The sequence below is a fragment of the Engystomops pustulosus genome, chromosome 1, assembly GCF_040894005.1.
Source record: "Engystomops pustulosus chromosome 1, aEngPut4.maternal, whole genome shotgun sequence".
Classification (NCBI taxonomy): domain Eukaryota; kingdom Metazoa; phylum Chordata; class Amphibia; order Anura; family Leptodactylidae; genus Engystomops; species Engystomops pustulosus.
In genome coordinates, this window is record NC_092411.1 from 228,042,320 (window position 1) to 228,066,626 (window position 24,307).

The 24,307-nt window shown below is 38.7% G+C and overlaps 1 protein-coding gene across 4 annotated transcripts in view; it reads right to left on the bottom strand.

Moving 5' to 3' along the window:
* TLL1 (tolloid like 1) overlaps positions 1-22,906 on the bottom strand; it is an 80,384-nt gene extending 57,478 nt beyond the window's left edge. Inside the window, exons 1-2 of one of the 4 annotated variants that reach the window (XR_011849307.1) lie at positions 22,627-22,906; positions 20,478-20,978 (exon numbers count right to left, since the gene is read on the bottom strand). Coding sequence is in view for 3 of the 4 variants with exons in the window: in XM_072120160.1 (XP_071976261.1) it covers positions 20,478-20,631 (154 nt within the window). In the remaining variant the exon portion in view is untranslated. Of the gene's footprint in view, positions 1-20,477; positions 20,979-22,130; positions 22,242-22,626 lie in introns of those variants that run through there. The other 3 variants (XM_072120160.1, XM_072120176.1, XM_072120166.1) reach the window with 3 other exon arrangements.
* Positions 22,907-24,307: the final 1,401 nt, after the last annotated feature.

Sequence of the window (24,307 nt, forward strand, 5' to 3'; positions counted from 1 at the left end):
TATGATAACCATTATCAGCCATCAGATGTTCCATGAGTTAACATTTTAGTATCTGCTAGGGCTTCATGATGCATCTATGGCTATACATCTTGCATCATATCTATCGTGGACCATGGATCAGTGGTATACTGGAATGGTAGCATTATGTCATACTGCATATCACATTGTGTTAAGGAAAAATATGAAAAACAAAAACCATTAATGTTACGATTATAAATATTGGTTAAGGTAAGCCATCGGGGCACTGGCAAGCGGGGTTCTACACTAGAGACCTCATCTGATCAGCAGTACAAATAATGGTGAAGTTTCTTCTGTGTTAAGGATAATGGTAGAGAAAAAAAAGGAATAAATGGTGCACTACACTGTCTGGGTCGTCAATGGTTGAAGAGAGTTCATTAAATTTAGTGATGCAAAAAGAGTGTTTACTACTAAACATATACATGTTTCAATGCCCAAACGCCATCTTCTTCAGGCCAATTCTGGAGAGATTTAGAGCAAAAGACCCTCCATCGCAACATTTTTCCCTCTGAATGAAGGAATTTTCAAGTTTGAAAACTCTTTCGTTAATAAGGTGAAAAGCTGCCCTGTATAACTTTTGGTGAAATAAACTTGAAGTGCTGCATTATCACTGATGTTGTTGCTGTCGCAAGGCAAGACCAGCCATGTGTGTGCGCGTTTGCGCATGGTATTGCAAACCATTCCCAATCATTAAAGAAGACCGAACTTCAACCAAGCCATTCAGCCAATAGTTTGAGAAATTACAGGCCTATAAACTGCCTATACAATCCTGGAATATACTTTTAACAAGAAGAAGAAAAAAGCTCTGAAGACACTAATAGTTATGGGGCTTTTAGCATTTACCACCCTGACCTTATCCATCTATACAATATGCCTTCAATTATCAGAGTGAATCTTCCAAAATTCGATTTGTAGAAGCTTTGCCAATAGGTTTCAAATGATGCAGTTCAGACCCAGATTAAATTGAATGGCTGTTCCAATGGTCTTGGAAATTGATATATAATCCTCTATACTACTCTAAAACACATATTTTGCAAAAAAAAGGTCCTTCTCTCTCATTTCCCTAACATTTTAACAAAATTCCCCTCTCCAAGCTCTGCAATGAGTACCTGAGAACTGCCAGATTCGTACTGAATCTTCTAATCAACAATAGAATTTTTTCCAAACTTGTAATAAAAAGAAGTGCTCTGCAAACCATTTGATTTCCTTTTTTTGTGAACAGCAGACCAATGCTGTATAACACCACGGCAAAATTACAAACAAAACATTGTTTTAAACAGTTACACTCAATGTAACCTGTATGTATCTGTAGCAAAGAAAATAACATGCAACCATCAAGTTTGGAGGTTGAAAAGACGGGGCCAAAAATAATACTAACTTGGTTCTTAAACACAAACTTCACAAATGAATTCTGATTCATAAAGCCTTACCCCTGCTGGACTTGTTATCTGGCAGAGACAAATGCTGTTGTCCAGGAGGAAACAACTGACAAATTTTCAGAGGCATTCATCTTTTTGGAAGCTTTGCATGATATGATTGCTGGGTTATGTCACACTTACACTTGTTGAACACCATTTTAATGGAGTTTAAGAGGCTCTACAAAGATTTCCCCCCAACTATACATTGAAAAATAATGAGAATCTATTGTCCCCTTGGAATGCTGTGGATGGCTAAGGGCTTCTTGTGAAAGCTGTGGAGCGTACAAATTGTATAGCGATGAATGGAGGTTTCAGGCCAACCATGATGTGATTAGTCGCTTCAAAGCTTATATAAAGAGGTTAAATCATTTTACACAAAAAAGTCAGTCCTCCTACAAGGGAAACCATTGTATGTAGCACAATACAATTTTAGAATATGAGCAGTCCATATTTAGATAAAGAATAGCAGGCGGAAAATGTACAGCAGTAAGGTCCCATTTCTCTAGCTTAGCATATATTATGGCTTATCACATCTAAATAGGTGCTCAATAGACAAAAAATAAAACCTTAAAATAAAAAAAAATGTATTTTATTGATATCCTACACTTTTACTTTAAAAAGTTGCTAACTGGGAAAATCCACCCTTACAGTATTACGGTACTATACTAGGTATCAAATATAAACAAATGCATCTTTTGGCTATACATGTCATTAGGGTTTATGGATATTATTAAGGGGTCCTGAAGGATCATTAAAGAAAAGGTGGAATGTTTTTCAGGGTGCTGCTGCAAAATTGTCTGGTTGGGGGCGGTGCAACATTTTTTTAATGTTGGAACGTAATATGTACTTTATACATATAACCCAACCTACAACCAGAAGCAGAATATTTTACAAAATACAGGAATGGGATAGGGATGAATAATTAATCACAATCTGCTATACGTGAAGCTATAGAACCTGAGTTCTAGAAGGTTTAAGACAGCACAGAGTCCCTCAGACACCATCATAGGATGTTCTTTGTGTAAAGATTTTATATGGATATACAAGTTTTCAACACAAGATTTCCAAAGTTATTTCCCTACTTTTATCAAACAGCCTTTGCTGGAACAGAATGTGAATAATTTTTACAATGCAAATCATGAAAAAAAATTTACAATGTCACAATATGCAATTGGAAGGTATCTTAAAGGTATGGTTAGTTCATATTGTTTTTTTTTTTATAGCTACACCAGTCATGTGCTGCCAGGTTACATCTTATAATAAACCTAAAAGGAAAGGTATTTAATTAATTAGGGAGTATTAAATGGTATTGTGATTCATATTAAGACCAAACAGTATTGAATAAGATATAGGTTTTCGATTTTCCAGGATAGATTATATATACAGTGTCTTCCCATGAATCGGAATAAGATTTCTCCCCATTAATGGAACATCTTTCCTTTGTGTATACAATAAAATCTTCAGATTGGAGAACACACAATTACTCGTTATCCAAAATTTCTATTTGGAACTTAAGAAAATCTCTTTGAAGGAAGCATGAATGAGCAAGAGTGTGTGACATTTCCAGCTAAGAGGCAGGATGCAGCCTACCAGGAAGAGATAACCAAGTCAGTGGTGAATGCTTTCAAAAATGTAAGCAAGTTTGGCAATGTATAATACTGTACTGCTGTCGGGAAACTAGATAACAAAAGGTTGGCAATGTGCATTCTGCTCTTTAATAGTCAAGATGATATTAGATAAGTGCAGAGCCAATAATTCACATCATGTCTTCCTTACAATAACATGCACAGGAATACCTGGCAGCGTGAAAATTTCATGCTATTTATCTTGGAGCCATTCTCACACCGAGCATTCGTACAGGAGATAAAAGAACATGGCATTTGTCGTTATTAGAAAGATATGTAACCTCAGAGTAGATTATATTGGCCATACAACCACAAATTATTAATTCTACTTGACCCGATGCTCCGTTGAACCCGAGAGGGCATCTGGAAATTAGAATTGGAATGAAAGGGAAATTTCAGTGAACCTAAAGTGCAAAATCCCATGAAACCATTCCTGGGATTCAACCAATAGCACTCAGTTACATAAAATATGTACATATACTGAAATACAGTCCCCGGGTTGCATACAAGATAGGGTCTGGAGGTTTGTTCTTAAGTTGAATTTGTATGTAAGTCGAAACTGTATATTTTATAATTGAAGTTCTAGACAAAATTTTTTCTTTTGCCCCAGTGTAAATTAGAGTTTCAAAATTTTTGCTGTAATTGGAACAAGAATTATCAATAAAGCTTCATTACAGACATCTTACAGCTGATCATTGCAGCCTGGGACTATAGTAAAGTTTCCAGAGAGCTTCACCAGAGGTCACAGTGGTCAGAGGGGTCCGTCTGTAACTATGGGTCGTCTGTAAGTCGGGTGTCCTTAAGTAGGGGACCGCCTGTATACTTAATGTGTTATTTAATGAATCACCTTTAAATACTGTACATTTGTTATAAATTATACAATGTGAAAAATTATAAAAGGGGATATGGAAAGGCTATGCTTTTATCATATCCATAAGCCCAACCAGTCTTTTCTATGAATATAGCAACTTATCCCTATTCAAGTGACCTTGGGGAGGACCTTCAGTATATTCCTCATCAATATTAATATAATCCATAGATTGCAGCTCAAAATCCCCTTGAACTCGAGGAGTCTCCTTGGTTTCTGTCATCAGTTTGTAACAACTGCCACCAAGCTACTATTACCGTCCACAGCAAGGTTTATAGGAAATCTACCATGAAAATAAAGCAAGATAAATCAGGGACTCTTACTCAAAAGCTTCAGGCACTGTGACTATGATAATATTCTTATAAAGGTTACATATAAGATAGGTTCTTTAGATTTGTCAGAACTGGTATATTTTAGAATTGCATCACTAGACAAAACTTTTATTTTTGTCCAAGTGACAATTGGAATTTAAAAATTTTGTGCTGTTATGGGAACAAGGTTTATCACTAAAACGTCATTGCAGACACCCTACAACTGATTACTGCAGCCTGGGACTTAAGTACAGAAAATTATTAGCACCCAGGGCTTCCCCAGAGGTTATAGTGGGAAGAGAGATTCAACTGTAATGAGTTGATGTCTGAAAATCGGGGAGTCCATGTATTTGTTATCCATGGCCTCCTTGTGAAGTCATCTTTTTAAATTATGTTAATGAGTCTGAAGGGCTTACCCTAACCCCTCTGTGACCCCATTTCAATGGCTGATACACTGTCTCACCAAGTCAGTCTTAATATATCGCCTTCTGCGTCTGCATGTGAAAAGGTGGCCTTTATAAGCAAAGTCTCTGTAAGGAGAGCTGACGCCAGTCAATAGCCAACCAGTTTCCTACACTCTACTGAAGAGCTGCAACCACGTCAACACAGTGCTGTCTAGAATAGATATAGTGGTTTGGCTTGAATCTAACATCTTGTCATTAGGCTTCGCAAAAGTCTTGCTTGATGTTGAGGCTACCTTACAAGGTAGCAAAAGAGGTGTTGTTTTCCTTGTCCCATCGTGGCAAAGGTATTTGCATATTTTTGAGAAAAGGCAGCTATCACATTATAAAAGATTGTATATAGTAGAGACATTCTAACTTTAATAACCACTGAAATGCTATTGCTTAACCCAGCCATAATGAAATAAATCTGACCAAAGTATGCCAACATACCAAGAGTCAATACAATGATAGGAAATTTTATTTTAAAAAAAAATGCAATACCCCATAGAATGTATCCAGATGGTAACTGGCACATTACTCAGAAGTAGATCTGATGGTAGATTCCTCTGATCTGCCTCTCCCCTAATCTGTAATTTAATGAACCTAGATCCTAACCCAATGTGTAAAAAGCTTTATTTTAGCAATATGTTAACTCAGAGGCTACTGGGGCGTGGAGTAGCCTTAGCGCCCAGTGGCTGGCCAGGCTAGTACACACCCCACACCCTCTGCAGTTAATTCACATATTAAAAAATAAAGTTTTTTAACAAGTTAGGGTCCAGGATTAGTTAATTACAGATTAGGGCAGAGGCAGACAAGAGGAATCTACTTCTGATAGTAGAGTCCTCATGGTAGGTTTCCTTCAGTTAAACTACGTAGTAGGTTTCACGTGGCTATATTTTTAGGCATTTTTTCATTTGAGTATTTTAACACGAGGCTTAAAAAATAAATCACTTGTATATCTTAGGAAAATCTCTATAAACATCAAGAATGGCCCATCAACTCTTAGCATATCTACATTGTAAAACAGACCTAATGCTTATGTGTATAATAAAGATAAGCAGGAAGCACAAACAGGAATTCCGGGACACAGCAAATTATAATATAAAAAGGCCCCTGAACGGAGAGTCAGTGGTCATCAGACTTATTGTAAACACAGGTCACAGACATGCAAAATGTGTTCTCAGCTCATCCTCACTTCCTACAAATCGGAGTCACCTTGTCATCAAGTTGTTAACCTGTCTCCACAAGGCAATACAAATTGTTGTATCTGTCTAGTGAAAGCAATTTATAATATTGTGCAAACAAACTACAAAGGGTATTGTTTTAAGGAGCATCAAGCAATTAATATTTGCATTCCAATTGGAATTTATTTTATGTGTACTGACTGCTGGTTCACTATGTTAGAATGAAATCGCCCTATACATTAGTACAGCAGCAAGTAGTGTGCTACACAATGGACACTAAGACCTACACTGCCTTTAGTTAAATCTTTTTCTCCCAACCAAAATCTTTTTGGTTGGGAGAAATGACTTTCTGAAGTCTTTCCCCCTCATGGACCCACTTCTCTCTTCGGTTATTCAGCCTGTACCAACACATGAGCAGTATCTTTTGGCTGACTGCAGAGAGTTAGGCCCCTTCCACACTAGCGAGTGTGATGCGATAAACTCGCATCACACTCGCAACGCAAGCTGCCGGGAACGCACGGCCCGAACGCTGCACCGCGGGAGTGAACTGACATGCTGAGTTCACTCCCGCGGTGCAGCGTTCGGGCCGTGCGTTCCCGGCAGCTTGCGTTGCGAGTGTGATGCGAGTTCATCGCATCACACTCGCTAGTGTGGAAGGGGCCTTACTGTGGGGCTGCTCAGGTAAGACTCCAGAGGCTACAGGGGCGTGGTGTAGCCTTAGCAGCTGTCCGGGCTACTCCACTCCACAGTAGCCTTCAAAGTTAATTTGCATAAAACACAGAAAATTTTTAGTTAGTTTGTAAGGAGAAACTAAAGGCAGGGTAGGTTTCCTTTAAAGAGGACCCGTCACCTGTAAAAACGGCACTAGGAGCTACTTACTGAAGTAAGCAGTTCCCAGTGCTAGAACAGATGCAGTAGTGTTACGCTGCTAGCGTTTTTAATCTCTTGCGAGCAGGACCCTACTTTCTATTGTTTCATAGGACTATGCTATTAATCTGTAAAAGAAAAAAAAGTATTAATTTATATAATTATAAAGTAAACGTACATATGATCTCTTTTAAAGAGTAAATACATTTCATTTTATCACAATGTCAGGAGCTGTAGTCCTGTAGACGTCTTGTTCATCCATTGAAATCCTATTGGACTGGCAGAGATAATCTAATGAAATGCTTCCGAAACCCCAAGGAATGGAACTGGAGGCCAAACTTGTAACCACAGCTCCGCTATGCTTACAGAAGTTCAGAGCCCTTATTGTGAAGACAATCACACCTATTAAAAGGTAATAAGAGTTTGCTGCTTTAAATACTCTTGAATATGACAGAGGTGGTGATCTGAATCATCAAATCGGATCCCGTAATCCATAAGATTTTTGAATCATCCCATAGCAGCGCTGGGTACCTGGGTCTATGTCCCAGGGTCAACATCTGCAAAGAGTTTGTATGTTCTCTCCGTGTTTGAGTTGCTTTCCTCCGGGTTGATCTGATTGTGAGCCCCATGGGGACAGGGACTTATTTGGCAAGCTCTGTGTAGCACTGCGAAATCTGTGTGCTCTATATAAAGAATTATTATTATTACTATTATTAGAGATAGACAATAGTTTGAGGTGATTGCTCCATTCACTTTCACACAGGTTCGTCTTCTACTGGATCTTTGGGGCCCATTATAAAAAGTATTAGAGCCTGGGTCCAATAGAAGATTCACTGGTACTCTTCTTCAGATGGGCCAGTACAACCCTTCATGCCAGAACAATAAAAATTATAATTTACTATATTTCACAGATTCTTTAACCCATTCTGCAGTGATGCGGAGTGTTCAGAACAAAAGTCTTTAAAATCTTTAAACGAGAAAAATTGAAAATACATTGCCCAGAGTTAAACTTGTAACCAAGTATAACTGTACATCATCGTGTTCGCACCTTGTCACGTCTAAGTAAACACAATCATTGAGGCAAGGAGGCTGTCAGCTACATGACTGACAGCTGATCCGTCAACAGTTTGTTATGGCAAGCGCAAACTAATTAATTGGCACATTAACAGCTGACGCCTAGAGAGCAAACACTTAGGCACTTATAACAGGTAGAGAATAAGTAAACTATGTCTTCAATAGTCATCTGGAGAGGTTTAGTGCAACATGTCTGAAGGCTTATTTGACCACTGTGGCCATTGACCATAAGCCCAAAATGTTCACGCAATTTGCAAATTCCAACACCTGGTAATCCAGCAGCTGGGTCCAAAGAGTTCCTAGTAACACCTAAGAATACATACACCTTAGAAGATGGTGAACATGTATATGAGGTGCCCGTCTAACATGCGAGAAAAAGTGGGTTCATTGTTAGGTAAATGGCAGAGTCTACACCTATCTTTACATATCCTGACCAGTCCATGAAACCAAAAATGACCCAAAACAAGTGTTCACCTGCTAAATCATCTACAGAAACAGTATTATCTGCCCAAAGAAACTTCACCTGATACAAACACCTAGGTGACAAGAGGGGACAATTTACTATGGATGGAGACAGAGTGTTAAAAGACATCAAAGCACAGGACAGCAGCAGATTTGCATACAAGGCACGCTGGCTCCAGACCAGCATTCACAGGTTAAGCATTAGAGACAGGAGCTGAAATACCTAATCCTCTTACATCTATATAAATCCTTTTATTAGGAACAATGAGGTTACCACATTGCTAATTTCCTTTAAGACAACAACACACTGGTAAAGAGCAGTCCCCAGCGAAAACCAAATTTCATTAAAGTCTCAGCAAAGTAAACTTACGTTATGTTCAGAGCTGCTAAAAAGATACATTTTTTTCCTTTAGTAGAAAACACTAAGTTGCTACAAAGCAACTTAAGGTATCGCATCCCCCTCATGTGCACTATAATATAATTTACACCATATTATACCATACTAGAATTCTAGAAGAGAATATTGGCCCTGTGTACTTGTTGACTCTTCAAAGCTTTATTGAAAAATAGTTTTTACCTTTATGAAGATGACCTTATCAGTGCACTATGGATGTCTCCCTAACTGAGATCCCCCATAAATAAAAGACACAGAGAGGCATGTAGATAAAGGAGAAAAATGCAATTTTTGCCCATTTAACTCCACTTGCATAGAAAGTAGCTATAACTGTCCAAGCATGTCCAAGATGTGGCATGCTTGGTGCGTACTGGGTTTATCCTCTAATCAAGAGGTTCTGGAAATCAGAATCTATATATAAGAATTGTAATTTAGAGTCCTCATGTGTATTACCTATGGGCAGGATCCGATTAGCCCACCCTATGTGATGCATTGAGAACTGCCTAAATATGTTTGAATCGATTTAAGGACCATGATGTGACTCCCACTATGCACAATACTCTCATGGGTACCACACTGCAATTTGTGCCCTCCAAGCTTCACTTAAAGGAACACTCCAGGCACAGTTAATTCATTGAATAATGCACAGTACCTGGCCCAAAGGGGGGGTTGTCAATCATTTCCCTGCTAAAACCTAGAGGCCGAATGATTCCGCTGTGACTGGAGTGTTCCTTTAAGACCCTGCATGGTGCGATCTGCCGACTATCCCGGTGCCAAGCATTCCTAAGCTATCTGTATGTGCCCAATTCGTTCATCTCCTATTTTATTATATTCTCAGAAACCAACTCTTACTCTGGTGATCCTGGTCTTGATTGACGGTAATGAAAAATTTACCTAACAATTGCTTTTACTCTGTTCTGTAACACTAAGTGAGAAAAAAAAAAAAATAGAACCAACTACTCGGCTTTGTTTTTTTTTTTTTTTTTTTACATATTCCTAGATATTTTTTTTTGGCAACAAATGGATTATATTTTTCATACTATTAAATGCTGAAAAAAAGTAATTTACTTTTAAAATGAAACGGATCTGACTTATAACTAATCATATACAATGCCATTTTCACTTCTCTATAACATGTTACTAATATATAAATATAATACGGTAAATATAAATCTGCTCTTCCCCTTCTGCTTTATAACATGCTGCCTGCAGATAGGACACAAGGTACAATATGCTCAGCTCCTCCTGTTCTATAAAATGCGGCCTGTAGATAACACTGCATTTTCATATTGACAGGTTTAGGAGTTAAATCCTTACAACTTCTCCGGATATGCTAAGAATAGCAATATAGCTTTATCATGTCAACATCATCTTAATATATTTCCTGAATTTAACTTCCCTTTATTAAGAAAAAATGCCAAGAAAATAAGATATTGGAAGGATTGTAATCAGGTAACTATAAGTCTTTAAAAGCTTAACCGCTTTCTGACAATATTCTGCAAGTAAAAGGTAAAAGAGTTCAGTAAAGAAAGTTTGGATTAAAATAACTAAAACTTTCAGTTTGGCCTTTGGTCAAACACAGTTTGGATTTTAGGAAGGAAAATCTACCGGAGCTGTAATTTTCTTACAGAATGTACAGGAAAGAGTTTAAAAGCCTTGAAATATACAATGAATGAATGGGTTGGCAATAGGACAGTCAAGGCTGTTCTTTGCTGACTTAGGTTTTGGATGAATCACAGAGTGTATTTGTTAACAATAGCCGCTTAGCTGACAAATCTAAAAGAGAAACTTTCATACACTTCTGACATATTAAAATAAGACTCATTTTGGAGGGGGCTATGCTTTGAAATGCGGGGAACACATTATTTACTATTCCCCTTTGTATTTACAGGTCCTCCAATTTCTTCCTTAGTTCACCAATTCCAACTCCCTGCCTATTTTTATTGGTAATTCTACCACCAGTTCCAGAATAGCTTAATTTTTTAGAGCCTCCACTATTCGCAGGAGCCATTACTTTTGGTACCCAATAGGCTAACTAGTTTCCCTCCTATCTGATGGGTGGCTCCAGGCAACGTGTTGGCAGAGTGAAGCAGAAGTAATCATCAGAAGGTATAGGACTACACAAGTGGTTTCTAAGAGGGCTCCCTGCTGCCACCGTCTAAAAATAGCAACATAAAAAAGGAAGAAGAGAAATAAAAACAACCTAAAGTAGCTTTAGAAAATGCATTTCACAGGCACAACACCCACTAAATAACCATTTAATAACTATATACCAGCAAAGGATGGGAATGAGAGGGGGCGTGCTGGACCGGTGTATAAGTTCTTCAGTATTTTTATACCCCCTGGGGCAAGTAGTGAAGGAAAAAAAAAAGAAAAAAAAAAGTATAAACCCAGGTAACCCCTCTAACCTGCTATTTGACACATCCAGAAATAAACATTTTGCTTAGGATGTACTGTTTGTATAACATCCAAAGACTATTGTGTATGTTTACCTGCTGGTTAAAAAAAGACAGATTAGGGCTAAGAAAAGATTGGTAAATTACAATTTGTAATTAATTTGCAAAGAAACGAAAAGGGAGGTCTGTGTTTGTTTTAGAAACACAACATTTGTTTGATGAAGTCAATTACAGAAAGTCCTGAATTAAACCTAATGCAGAGCCCTGTATTTACTAATGGAAAAACCAATGGAAGATCAGATCTCATCAAGGGTCCAGAAAAGCAAATATTGTACACAGAGAACTCCACTGCAGGTTTTAGTAGTCAGCGGATGTGCACACTAGCATCCTTACTGTAGGTAATTTAACCATGAAAAGGTCTAGAGACGTAGAGCTCAACTTGTAGCCACACCGCTAAACCTCAAGCAGTCACCATTGTAGGCTCTTTTGCTGTTGAAATTTACAGCCATTGCAAAGCCGGACCAGCATGTTTCCAAGTTATGTCCATTTATGAAAAAAAAACAAAAGATATTCAAAAGAATAAAACCCAAGAGCAACATGTAAACCAGATAAATATTTATAATAATACAATCAATAAAACATACTATCAGTAAGCAAGTGTCAAGGATGACTGTAAAACCAGGATACTCTGGGTGTGTTTGAAGTCCATTACCATATAAACACATGAACTCTTCATGGGAGCTGTAGTTACAAAGTAGAAGCCAATAGTACTGGCTTCTAAACTAAACAAATACACAGTGAATATAATGGCTCCTACAGTGCTCCAATTGGCTCCTAAAATTTCCATATAAGGTCAATTACACAGCTCAGTGACAGGGCCAGCTGTCTGGAATGAGTACTGGAAGGAATAAGTGTTTTACATAACCGACCATATAATTGTGCTGGTTGCAATCATTCTGCCCCTTGTGTAGATGCATCTGTCTGTCTAAAGGATTGAAAGAAGTGTTAATATTGAGCGATGGGTTATTCCATCTATCAGCACTCATCAACCTTAATTTCTATACTGTGTTGGCATGTCCAGCAATTGGGAATTGCTAATTCAGAAGCACAGATTGAAATATGAACTATTTGAGATGAGCAGGATTCCATCATCTCTATTAACTAGGCATTTATCAATGCCACCTATAGGTCTCCATGGATGGTCGCTACCATTAGTAAAGGGATTGTCATCTGGAGAGACTGCTCAAGAAAAAAATCTTTGCATACTTTATCGTTGATACACAACATATAATAATGTGCGAATTCTAAAATTGCAGTCTGAGTTTCATGTCAGGAAGAGCGATAATTTTAAGCCTGAAGGTAAAATCACAGTTCTACAGCACACCTCCACATAACACATTTAGATCTTGGATCACATGAGGTTTACTCCACGGTAACTTTATAAAACACATGTATTCTGTGTATTCAATGTAAGCTCAGCGTCTTATACCTCCCTACAAATAAGAGCCAAAATAAGAGACCATGTACGCACCAAAAATATTTATGTGAATACCTGTATTCATTTATGAAGAAGTCATTTTTACAAAGCCTTTGCACACTAAATATACCATAAAATTATAAGGGATTAAAACTTGCCCAAATTATTCCTCATTGACAATATATACTTAGCTACATTTTTTTCAGACCCGGTTAGTCAGCAGATACTATTCATCAAAGCATTACATTTGATAGCCAAGCACTTATTCATCAGCCACATTAAGCCGACATTGTCACTTACACACATCAGTAAGTCAGCATTAAACCTTTCCCAAACCAACAAAACCTGGAAATACATAAGAAGCCGAAACTACATATAGACTGCACTTCAACAAAATAATAGGTCTCCTACGGCAAGAAATCGTCAACTCCATGAAATTTTTAAATCCAGGATTAGTTACACAGCTAAAATATTCATTTCTTTTTCGCAAGCAAAAAATAATCAATGGAAACCAATATATACTTCTGGGAATGAAGCACTTGAGATTTATGGCCGATAAAGACTACTAAAGGGCACCAGTAATTGTGTGAATAAGCCTCTTCTACAGAAGGCCTTGGGATTCAGGTATATATCCGTGACTAATTAGGATCGTGGCTTTGGACCTGTTTGGTTCATGGATCCGGTTGACGCCTAATTTCTACATAATGGTCCTATGAAGTGATAAATAGAGAAGTATGGAAAAATTGTTCTACTATTATCATAGTGGGCCACATCTCTAGATTTCTAGTTGATCAGGATTACTGTTCATTAATAAGACAGGGCAATATTGACTTAGGACTTATGCATCAGTCACAACCTGCAACCATTGGAGGTAAAGTCCAGCTTCTGGAGAATTGAAACCTGATCTCTGCAACCTGTAGGTCAAGATCTTTGCCAAACCCAAAAATCTTTGCAATGGTGTCTTATGCCTGACGGTTAATGTCAGAGGATAGGAACAGAACTTCAAGATGTCTGACCCTGGTTACAGCAGCAGTAGTGTCTGGAAGCAGTTTACTCCTTACGTAAATCACATTCATGCTCACGTCTATGTTTATAGCAGGGAATGAGAGGATATGGTTGGAATATTTTTGACACACATTGTATGGTCTTTGTACAGCAATATTTTATATACACTAATAAAATACTTGAAATAAAACAGTAAAAGTAAAACTAATCTTTCCACTAAGTCTTTCATGTTCTCAAGAATGCTTTTGAATCCATCTACATTTCAAGACACCAGTTTCAGCACTGGTCAATCAAGGTACATTATCACACTTTCTAAAAATCTGGAGAGGAATCATTTCAAAGATGTGCATTTCAAAGATCATTGTTTTGACTGAAGTCACTGTCTTCTAAATTAGAGCCACAATAATTATGTCTGAGAATTGTTACCACCAGCAGTGATGTTAACACGTATAGCAACTTGGACATTACAGTAAATGGTATTTTAAATGATCAAAAGAGAGGAATGTATTATATATAGAGTGATCAAAATCATAAGACATCCGCTTTGTTTACAGCCAGTACTCAATGAAGAAAACCAGTATATGGAAAAATAGCCCAGACTAGATAGAGGCAAGGTTAGCAGACTCCACATCTGCAGAACAAAACAGAGGGCAGAAAATAAAAACTAGGAATAGCAGAACTATTTTAACACATGTCACTGTTTAACACGGGACAATCCAAATGAGCACCGATGAGGCATCATTTATGCACAATGCTTAAAATAGGGAATAGCAAAATGTGATGGGTGGGACAGCATGTAGGTCTACCTTCAGCACAATGGGTTGAACAGGTAGAAAAGTTGAAGTCTTGCGATTTCATTAGGATGGTGAAGCCTACTGCACACCAGAACCTGGTCCATTGTTTGTAATCATGTTTCATCAGCTTGGAAGTCCACTCACACCCAGTGACAGGAGAAGACAGCCGACGCCACGAACTTGGGCAAGCAGCTCATGAATGGAACATGTGGGAAACTTGTGTGCACAAGTACATAGAAGCAACTGGGGATGTGTGCTAGTTATTGAAACAACTGCAAGCACTCGTCCAAATTATATGTTTGGATGCAGAGGGCTTTCATTGTTAGGCCTCATGTACACAAATTACCGTAAGCCTCACTAAAGGATATGGCTTCATGATGGTCTAAATTTTTGGCCCGTTTTCTTAATCTATGGACATTCCCACCATCATTTTACCTAATAAAACGCTAACAGTATCTCATCAAGCAGCTTTATACCTTCCAGATCATGTTTATTTCATGGACCATCATGGTGATGTCATCCAGAAAGTCAACTTTTACGTAGTAACCATTTAATAACCAGTAATTTTTAATATAAAAGACCTGAGGAATTAAAATGATGCCTTCCTATAGTAACCATGTAAAATGAGGAATGAGGTTTTAGGAACTTATCCAGTTATGATATGCAAGTAGATTTTCTGCTGAATACATTACAGACATAAACCATTTTATGGGCATTGTGTTTTGATTACTAGAATCCTCCGATGTCCCATCTCACAGATAATCACACTCTATTGAAAAGCAGATTTGATAATTTCCTTTGTGCCTCAACAGAACATTATAATTTCATTGCATAACAAGGAAAAGAAAAATGAAGTGTTACATAATTTGTTTCTTCAGCTGTGCACTGTAACCATTTCAATGATGTTCTGAATCTGCCGTCTCCCAACATATTTCATTATAACGTATTGTACAGCAAGTTCTAAAAACACCAGTATCTACTCCACCCAATAAAAAACAAGACAAAGTAGGATTCTCAATGACAGACTTACTACATAGCGTTGTCTACATGAAGGCCACACTCAACACATGGGCTCAGTGACACTTAACTCCACCTAACAAGTTGTTCCATTGGTCTGAATATACTCAACATGACAGATACCTTAATTTGCTCCGAATAATAAATCTCTTATTAGTAATAGGATAAAACATCATGAAGAAATCCATATCAGAGTTAAATACTAGATGATGGAGTTGAATGGAGTGTGTAATACAAAGCCACCATTAGATCTAAATTTTGTTTGGCTGACTACCTAATGAATATGCCCCCCCCCCCTCCAATTACCTCAATGTAAGGAGTATTCAACTGCTCTATCCGTTTTGTTCTTATGAGATCATTCCTTGACCAACACCGACTATTTTTAATACAAATTTACTTGTCAGCCAAGTCAACTGAGTAAGTGTTTAAAGAAGTCAGGAGAGAAAGAAGTTAGCCGAACACTGTGAATATTTTTCTCCAATCTGTCCATACACTTTAAGATAGGTGAATAAAGGCCAATAGACAACTATAGCAGACAATCATCTTTCATGGGAATATATCTGAAAAGGCCATGCTATATGGGGTTACAGTATATAATCATCTGATAAGTTAAAAGTAATAATCAACAGCACCAGTGCATGGTTAGGAGACCTCCCTACTGGTATATACAAGTCAAAGATGGCAGTCATGTGCTGTAGTTCTAATTCACTCTTTAGTCACTCCTTTGTGTCATGCAGAATTTTAATTCTTTTGTGGTACATGTAAAAAAGGTTACACTGGAGTTCCCTGGGCCTTATCAATATCTTGGAAACCGATCCTGCTTCTCCAGATTGGGTTGTCTTCTGCTGTATCTATGTGGTTCAGTATAAGGTCCTAGCTAGGGCCCAACAGAGGATACATTGGGCCAGTCTGACACTCATTTCATCTGATAATGTGGTATTTATATTGGAAGTATTCCTTGAGTAACCATACACTGAATTTACTGCTCCGTAAGGAAATCTTAATTATTGTCTGCTCGATACAAAACACTCACTGTCTTCTCTACATGAACATGACAGTTTAGCATCTGTGGAGCATTTGGCTTATCATCATTATGCTGTCATTTTTTTTTTTTTAAACTGGTTTCCAGAAAATGCAGATATCCAAAAATACTACCGCCAGTATGCCTCACTGTTTTAAAAGAAAATGTATGTGGGCAGAGGGTTATATGCACAATTAAAAATACTTCAGATCAACCTATAATCGAAAAACAAGGAAAGTTTTAGATATAGCTTGTACATAGTACTTCTCTGTGATCCCAAAGTGTCTTATAAATTGATTTACCACCGTATAAAAAGAAGTGCTTCCCAACATATATAATATGATGAGTCCTATTGACTTCTAGAATACTTTGTTTGCTCAATGTCTTGCATCTCTATGTGACCTACATCAGCAGAATATATCTCAACATCTTCCGCTAGGATCTTGTATTTTGTTAGGGTTTATGTTTAAGTAACCTGTTAATGAGGACATGAAAGTGAAATGAAAACAGTTGAATTTACAATCCACATAGTAGTGTTTTAATATATCACCTATAGGAGGATTTGCACATCTACCTCCTTATCAAATCCTATTTAAGTAGAGAAAAACTCTCTATTACAAATTTAGAAAAGGAAAAATTGCAGAATTTGCCACCACATGGCACGTTACATCGGTGTTCATACAAACACTAAATTTGTTGGTTTTTTTCCCCCATAATAAACTACGGTAAAACATATTCCATTGTGGTTCATGGTCTAGCTTGAGATTCTCTGACATTACACACTGATAATACATGCGTATGTTTCCAAAACCTTACACATAAGGAAAAGCTTAATCTAATCTAAATCTGTAATGTATATAAAAGACAATGGAAATATGCATAGTCAGTCATAACTATAACATAATATAATTTGACGCTGTATACACACATATATATAGATAAGGGAGGATTAGCTCTCCCTCATTTTTGGTGATCGGGGAATGATTAATTACATAATAGAAAAGAAATAATGTTTTTTGAATATATATGAAATAAGGGATTTATTGAAAACTGGGGGGTTTTCTAAACTCTGATTATAAAGTCCAATTTCCTACTCTTACACTCATGTATTGGGTTTGAAATATGATTAAAGCTAAAATAGGGTGTTAGGGGGTATTTTAACACATTTAAAAAATGTATTAAAAAATGGGCTTTAGCATCACTGCAATACTTGAGATTTTGGCCAGAGAAAGGGGTTTTGTTTATACAGCAAGTAGTAGATCAGAGGGGGATGAAATCTTTTGAGGACTTGGCCTCTAATTTTGAACTAAAGGTTGGGGTTTGTTTTTTTATGCCCAGCTCAGATACGCCTTCAGTGCTCGTTTGATGGGTTTTAGGGAAGAAGTGCATCCCTTGGATGCTCTGTTTGACTGTGATTAAAAGTGGTAAGTATCCTCCTGTCAAGGAATGTTATGGGAAGTGGAAGAAGGATTTGGTGAATTTACCAGTAGAAGAATGGATGGATTATGCATAGAGTTCACTTAACACCAAAACCAGTAAATAATTTTGGGAAAAAAAAATGAAGAAAAGTGCCCTAGATGCAACCTGATAGATGCTGATCTTGTACATATGTTATGAGGTGTGCAAAATTTTTATCATTTTTGGACAGGAGTAGTTCATAGATTGCAAATCCATATTTGAATCCACATTTAATTCAAAGGTTTGCATCTAAGGCACACAATTAGGAATTGTTTGCTTATCGAGGTATGTTCTTTATGTATTTAAAGGCACTTTTCTATCAAGGAAATTCGTTTTTCACGTTTCATTGGAAGAACAAGGAGGCACCCAATGACACAAACACAAATTTCCCCACTGAGGGACATATATATATATATATATATATATATATATATATATATATATATATATATATATATATATATATATATATATATACACACACACACACACACACAGATACAAAATAATGCATATTCAGAAATGTTGTATGTGTAACTTTCAGCACCTCTCTATAGACACAGTCATATAGTTTATGCTATATATCGGATATCTTTATGCTGATATCAGTGCTCTCTCTAAGCTTACAAGTCCAGCGAGCAGCCCAGCTCCGCCACTGACAACAGTCACTGCATGTAAACTAAAACAGGCAAATCCGTCAATCATTAAAGTACATCTACCACCAGGATAATGGATTGTATGCAAATGAGCGGGAGGGGCTCCAGACTCCATTAACACTTATGGAACCTAGAGCCCCTCAGACTCATTTGCATACAGTCCATCATCCTGGTGATAGATGCCCTTTAAGGGACACCACCTACCGGACCCCATCAATTATCTATTAGTTCAGCATCTTCTGCTCTATATCATGCATCTTGCGGATTTCCCAGCTTCCCATTTGTTCATGCCCGTAGCAATCCAAATAAAATTATTTGCAGAAACAAAGATTGCGGTTCCATACACTGGAGACAGACTACATGAACTATATGTCTATATCCTGAATTGAATGGAATTTCTATAGAGACCACCAGCAAAAGCATGTTATACATAAGAAGGAAACCTTAGAAATGTGTAAAGATCTATGGAAGTATAATATACACATTAGAATCAGACTTGTGCGGTCTGTAAACCTGGTACCATTGCTATTGCTTATATATGATTATATGCTGCGTAAATATATCTACAGGGCAAAGCCTGGATATGGAACCAGATTAATAAGATTAATGAAAACTCACATTTGTCTACTAAAAAGCCACATAAAAAGACAATCCCCTCGCCGAGTAACCCATTGCTTTTTTTACGTGGAGAATGCCAATATGTGATTTTAGACATTCACAATATATTGGACTAAAATGAATACAAATGCCATTCCACCAGCTGAAGAAGTAAGGGGCATGTAGTGGAGAAACAATGCGGCACGTGTGCTATAGCCAGGACCCCAGGCAGTACACAAGAGACAGCATGGCAACTGCAGCCCTTCACAAATGTATAAGGGGGTAATAAAGCCGGGAAAGGAAGGAGACAGCACCTCCTCCTCCTGTTTAAAAGTTACACCCAACTCTCTCCTTCCTCCACCCTCTCAGCCCTGACACGTGAAGCCTTGGATAGGATATGACATGTTAATAAACAAAGGGGAATTCTCTCAGGCACCGTCATAATTTCTCAGGTGGTAGCAAACTACACTGAGCCAGCCATACCGATGTAGCAGAGCTGAATTTGGTTTAACCCTTGGTGCATCATGATAACAATCCCTGTTGAGATAATACCTTTATCTGAAGCCCTATAGAAAAGAATAGATAAGGCACCACAATATCACAATGTGTTGTGCCATATAACAAACCCTGCCCTATTGTAGCTGATAAACTCAGCTCTTCTGCATCTGGGGCACAAGATGAAAGCTCTGGTTACCTTATGTAGAAGCAGTCATTCATTCCTAGGGAGAATATAGCCAAAACCAACTGCTGATTTTATATAATTTTCCATAGATTTGGTTATTATGGCAACAATTTGTATAATATACTATATCAAATAATAATATGGTATATCATCTAACACCACCTGGAGGCTTGATATCTGCATTGATGTGGGGGAGGGAGTAGTCCTATACCTTCAGCTGGGATATTCTGGTCCCGCAGGACGCTCAAGGTAACGCTGGCTATCCTGACAGACATTTATTGGGGATTATTTTCTATTTACAAGCGTCAGTGTGAGCCATTCATAGCATCACCCGATACGTGGACTGTATAAACAGTGAAAGTCAGATGTAACAATTTTCTTGTGTATTTTGTTGACATGTAACAGTGCTTTTTTTCATAAAAATTCCTAGACTGCTACATAGTGTTACATACTCACACTATGAAAGATTGGTAGTTCAGGGATCTGGGAAAGCTGGATTGATAAGGTGTATATAAACTTATCAAGATATAAACTTTAAGGATTTATATTTTCTTTTGATATCCTCCATTGCATGGTTAATATTCTTCAGACAAATGACAAGTATACCAACCACCCCTGCATGGTGCCCAGTGCCAGCCACACGTGAGCCCCTTAATACAATAAGCAGCCTATTGTGATTACAGCACTGAATGAGAAATATTGGGACTCACCGGCTTTACAAGGATCCTTGTAGTCAATGACCTCAGGTTTTTCCTCTTCAGTATCATAATAGGGATAGTCGTAGTCAAGGCCATAACACACAGAGAACTTTTCACAGAAAGTCCAGCCACTGAGGAAGAAGAGGAGCCAGGGGAGCATGTTCATTGCAGGCTGCAGGGCTGTGACACCAGTACACAGTAGTGAGCAGGTTATTATGGGATGGCTCCCTCTATTACAATGGTCTTCCCTTTCTCATCAGATCTGAACAATGATCGCATGCACACAGCCAGGAAAAAAAAGTTTGCTAACGCAGGATCAGCCGCTGTCTGAAGATCTGGATGGATACTTAGTCCTGATAAGATTCCCATAGGACACAACAGTGTGACCCTATAGATGTTGCCTGTAGACCGGGCTCTGAGGCTGCTGCTGCTTCTTCATCCACTTACTCTTTCTTCCACTACACAGGCCGGCTGCCAGGAAGACCTGATCTGTACAACAGTACATCTGACAAGCTGAGGATTGGAACAGGCGAGAAGCAAAACAATCATTACATGGAATCGCATCAAAGACAGAAGAAAGAACATGATCACTGTGCTCCAAATATAGAGAGAACAGAGGGGTGCACTCTATATGTTTAGAGGAAGCATGTGTGCACCCAATATATAGAGAAGAGTGGGGTGCACCCTATGTGCTAGGAGGAAGTGTGTGCACCCAATATATAGAGAAGAATGGGGTGCACCCTATGTGCTAAGAGGAAGTGTGTGCACCCAATATATAGGGAAGAGTGGGGTGCACCCAATATATAGAAAAGAGTGGGGTGCATGATATGTGCTAAGAGGACGTGTGTGCACCCAATATATAGAGAAGAGTGGGGTGCATGCTATGTGCTAAGAGGAAGCGTGTGCACCCAATATATAGAGAAGAGTGGGGTGCATGCTATGTGCTAAAGAGGACATGTGTGTACCCAATATATAGAGAAGAGTGGGGTGCATGCTATGTGCTAAAGAGGACATGTGTGTACCCAATATATAGAGAAGAGTGGGGTGCATGCTATGTGCTAAAGAGGACATGTGTGTACCCAATATATAGAGAAGACTGGGGTGCATGCTATGTGCTAAAGAGGACATGTGTGTACCCAATATATAGAGAAGAGTGGGGTGCACGCCAGACGCTATGTGCTAAGAGGACATGTGTGTACCCAATATATAGAGAAGAGAGGGGTGCACCCTCTGTGCTAGAGAGGACATGTGTGCACCCAATATATAGAGAAGAGTGGGGTGCACGCCAGACGCTATGCGCTGAGAGGAAGTGTGTGCATCTCATATATTAAGAGCAGTTGTGCAACCCACAGAATACCTATAGTAATACAGACTGGCAATACAAGGTGAGAAATACAAGATACAATACAATACATGGGGGGGGGGGGGGGGGAATGATACAGTCTGTAAGCTGAGTGTAGACATTCCATAGACAAACCCTAAATATTTTATAGCTAATACTAAACTCTGTACACCTCATATAGTGATCTTATTCTTGGCAATGTACATCATATATAAATAACCAAAATCATTGTGTAGCTAATATCCTATCCATATACACAGACCAGTTATTATCCTGAATACATGCCATACACTGAATATGAGTATCACATCATACATACTTACCCCTGAGCACTGTACATCCCATATACTGAATAGGTTGTATATTACACATCCTAATCACTAGTCCTGAGCCCTCTACACCCATAGTCTACCCCCAGCACTGACCATCCCATATACTGAATAGATTGTGTATTACACACCCCAAGCTGTATCCCTCACTGCTGTATACCCTCCCTGCACACAGTACTGAGCTGTATATCCCGGTCACTATATATCCCATCCACTGAGTAAGCTGTATATCACTCCTCCTATACTTTACACCCCATACACTGAGTATATCACACCTCCTATACCATACACTGAGTATATAGCACACCCCATACACTGACTGTATCGCACACCCCACACACACGGAGTATACAGCACACCCCATACACTGAGGTATCGCACACCCCATACACTGAGTATATAGCACACCCCACACACCGGCTGTAACTTCCAGCCCCGCAGCATCCCGATCCGTCGGGCAGCAGGGGCTCGGTCACAGACATGTACACACCTAGACGTGGGCTTCTCCTCAGTAACGAGCTGCAGCAAGGTCAGCTGGACGCCAGCCTTCATACCTCATCCAGGGGGCATAAAGGATCCATTGAGGGACCTGCAAAGTGTAAGCCAAGTGTGTGCTCCGGGCAGGTCAGTGCATATCCCTGGTACTGTGCTGGATCCTGCCCCCAGCCAGGAGAGAAGTTGCCCTGGGAGCCTAGGGGTAGTAGTGGTGGCACAATACTTGATAATCCTGCTGTAGTAATTACATTTGAAAGTCGTAGCAAAGTAAGGTGAGATTTAGAGAGCTCAGCCTCATGCCCCTCCTCTACTCCTCCCCAGTCTGAAGGGAGGGGGCTCACACACATCTCTCTAATCCTGTTAGGGTGTCACATTTGACACCAATGTTTTCAATAGCCACACAGCTCCTGCCCGAATCCCTATCTTTGGCCACCCCTGCCTACTGCTGACCCCAGGGCATGTTTAGGCTGATGGTCATCATGACACCTCCATGTCTGACTCCTGGCTCAGGGATCAGTAGCAGCTTGGTCTTGCACCTTACAGGCACTTTTATTTATAGTGACCCTCTGGAATGTGACACAAACATAATGTCCTTTCTCTTATTGTCAAAAAATCTATTTACACAATTGTATTATAGAGTTTGGGCAAAAAGAACTAATGCTGGTAGATGTTTTTAAGTTGGGCCGGGTTACTGCACATAAAATGAATGGTTATATAGCACATTCATATTCCTCATCAGTCATCAGTGACTTTAATATAGTCCATCGGGTTTCTGTCCGGAAGTCCAGGTAAAACTACAGAGTTGGTGTAAATTTGCGTCTTCATTTCTAGCAAGAAACGCTAAATTGATCATACGTTAACTGCACCACATTCATGAAAGGATCCTGGATGATAAATCTATCATGGACTATCTTCTCCAAATATTTACCTCCAATTTGTGCTTAGTTTACGCCATAAAAATCTGTCAGAATTTACTGAATTTTTGGTGCCTCAGGCCATGCTGCTCTGTACCAGTGGCAAAAGCATCTAAAATCTATTTAAAACGCTTGATAAATGTAGTGCAAGGTGTTTAAGGGTGCATTCAGTTTTTCAGATGCAGTTTTTGATGTCCAAACCAGGAGTGGAGTAGAAGAAAAGAGGAGGAGCAGCTTCTCTCAATGATATGTTCTCACCCATTATGATCTACACCTGCTTTTGGCTTCCAAAACTGCATCTGAAAAACTGAATGTGTGAACACACCCTTAATTTTTCGTGCCAATTAGGACTGCAGAGAAGTTTCTGCGAGCTTCCAGTTGAGTTTTCTTGAACGAGAGCTATTACATCATGTGGAGGCTCAGGGCCTTGGCTTTTCCTCACCCTTGACTTTTGTGGAAATTGGTGACAGCAGTGAAAACCCTCCATTTGGTCAAAGCTTTTTGATGCAAACTTCAAGGCTTTTTTACTGTGCCAAAAATGCAATAATACATGCACTCTTGGACTGTGGGGGGGGTCAAAATTTCTAAACTAATAGACAGCATTACTAAATAGGAGGTGATTGTGACAAACTTAGGAAAACTGTCCAGGAAAAGATTGACTATTGATTTCATAGGAGAAAAAGTATTAGTGAAAGGGATAAACATGAGTTGGGAAAGCCAGCTGGGGTACTTAGTGAGCCGCTGGTGACTTATTGTAACGGA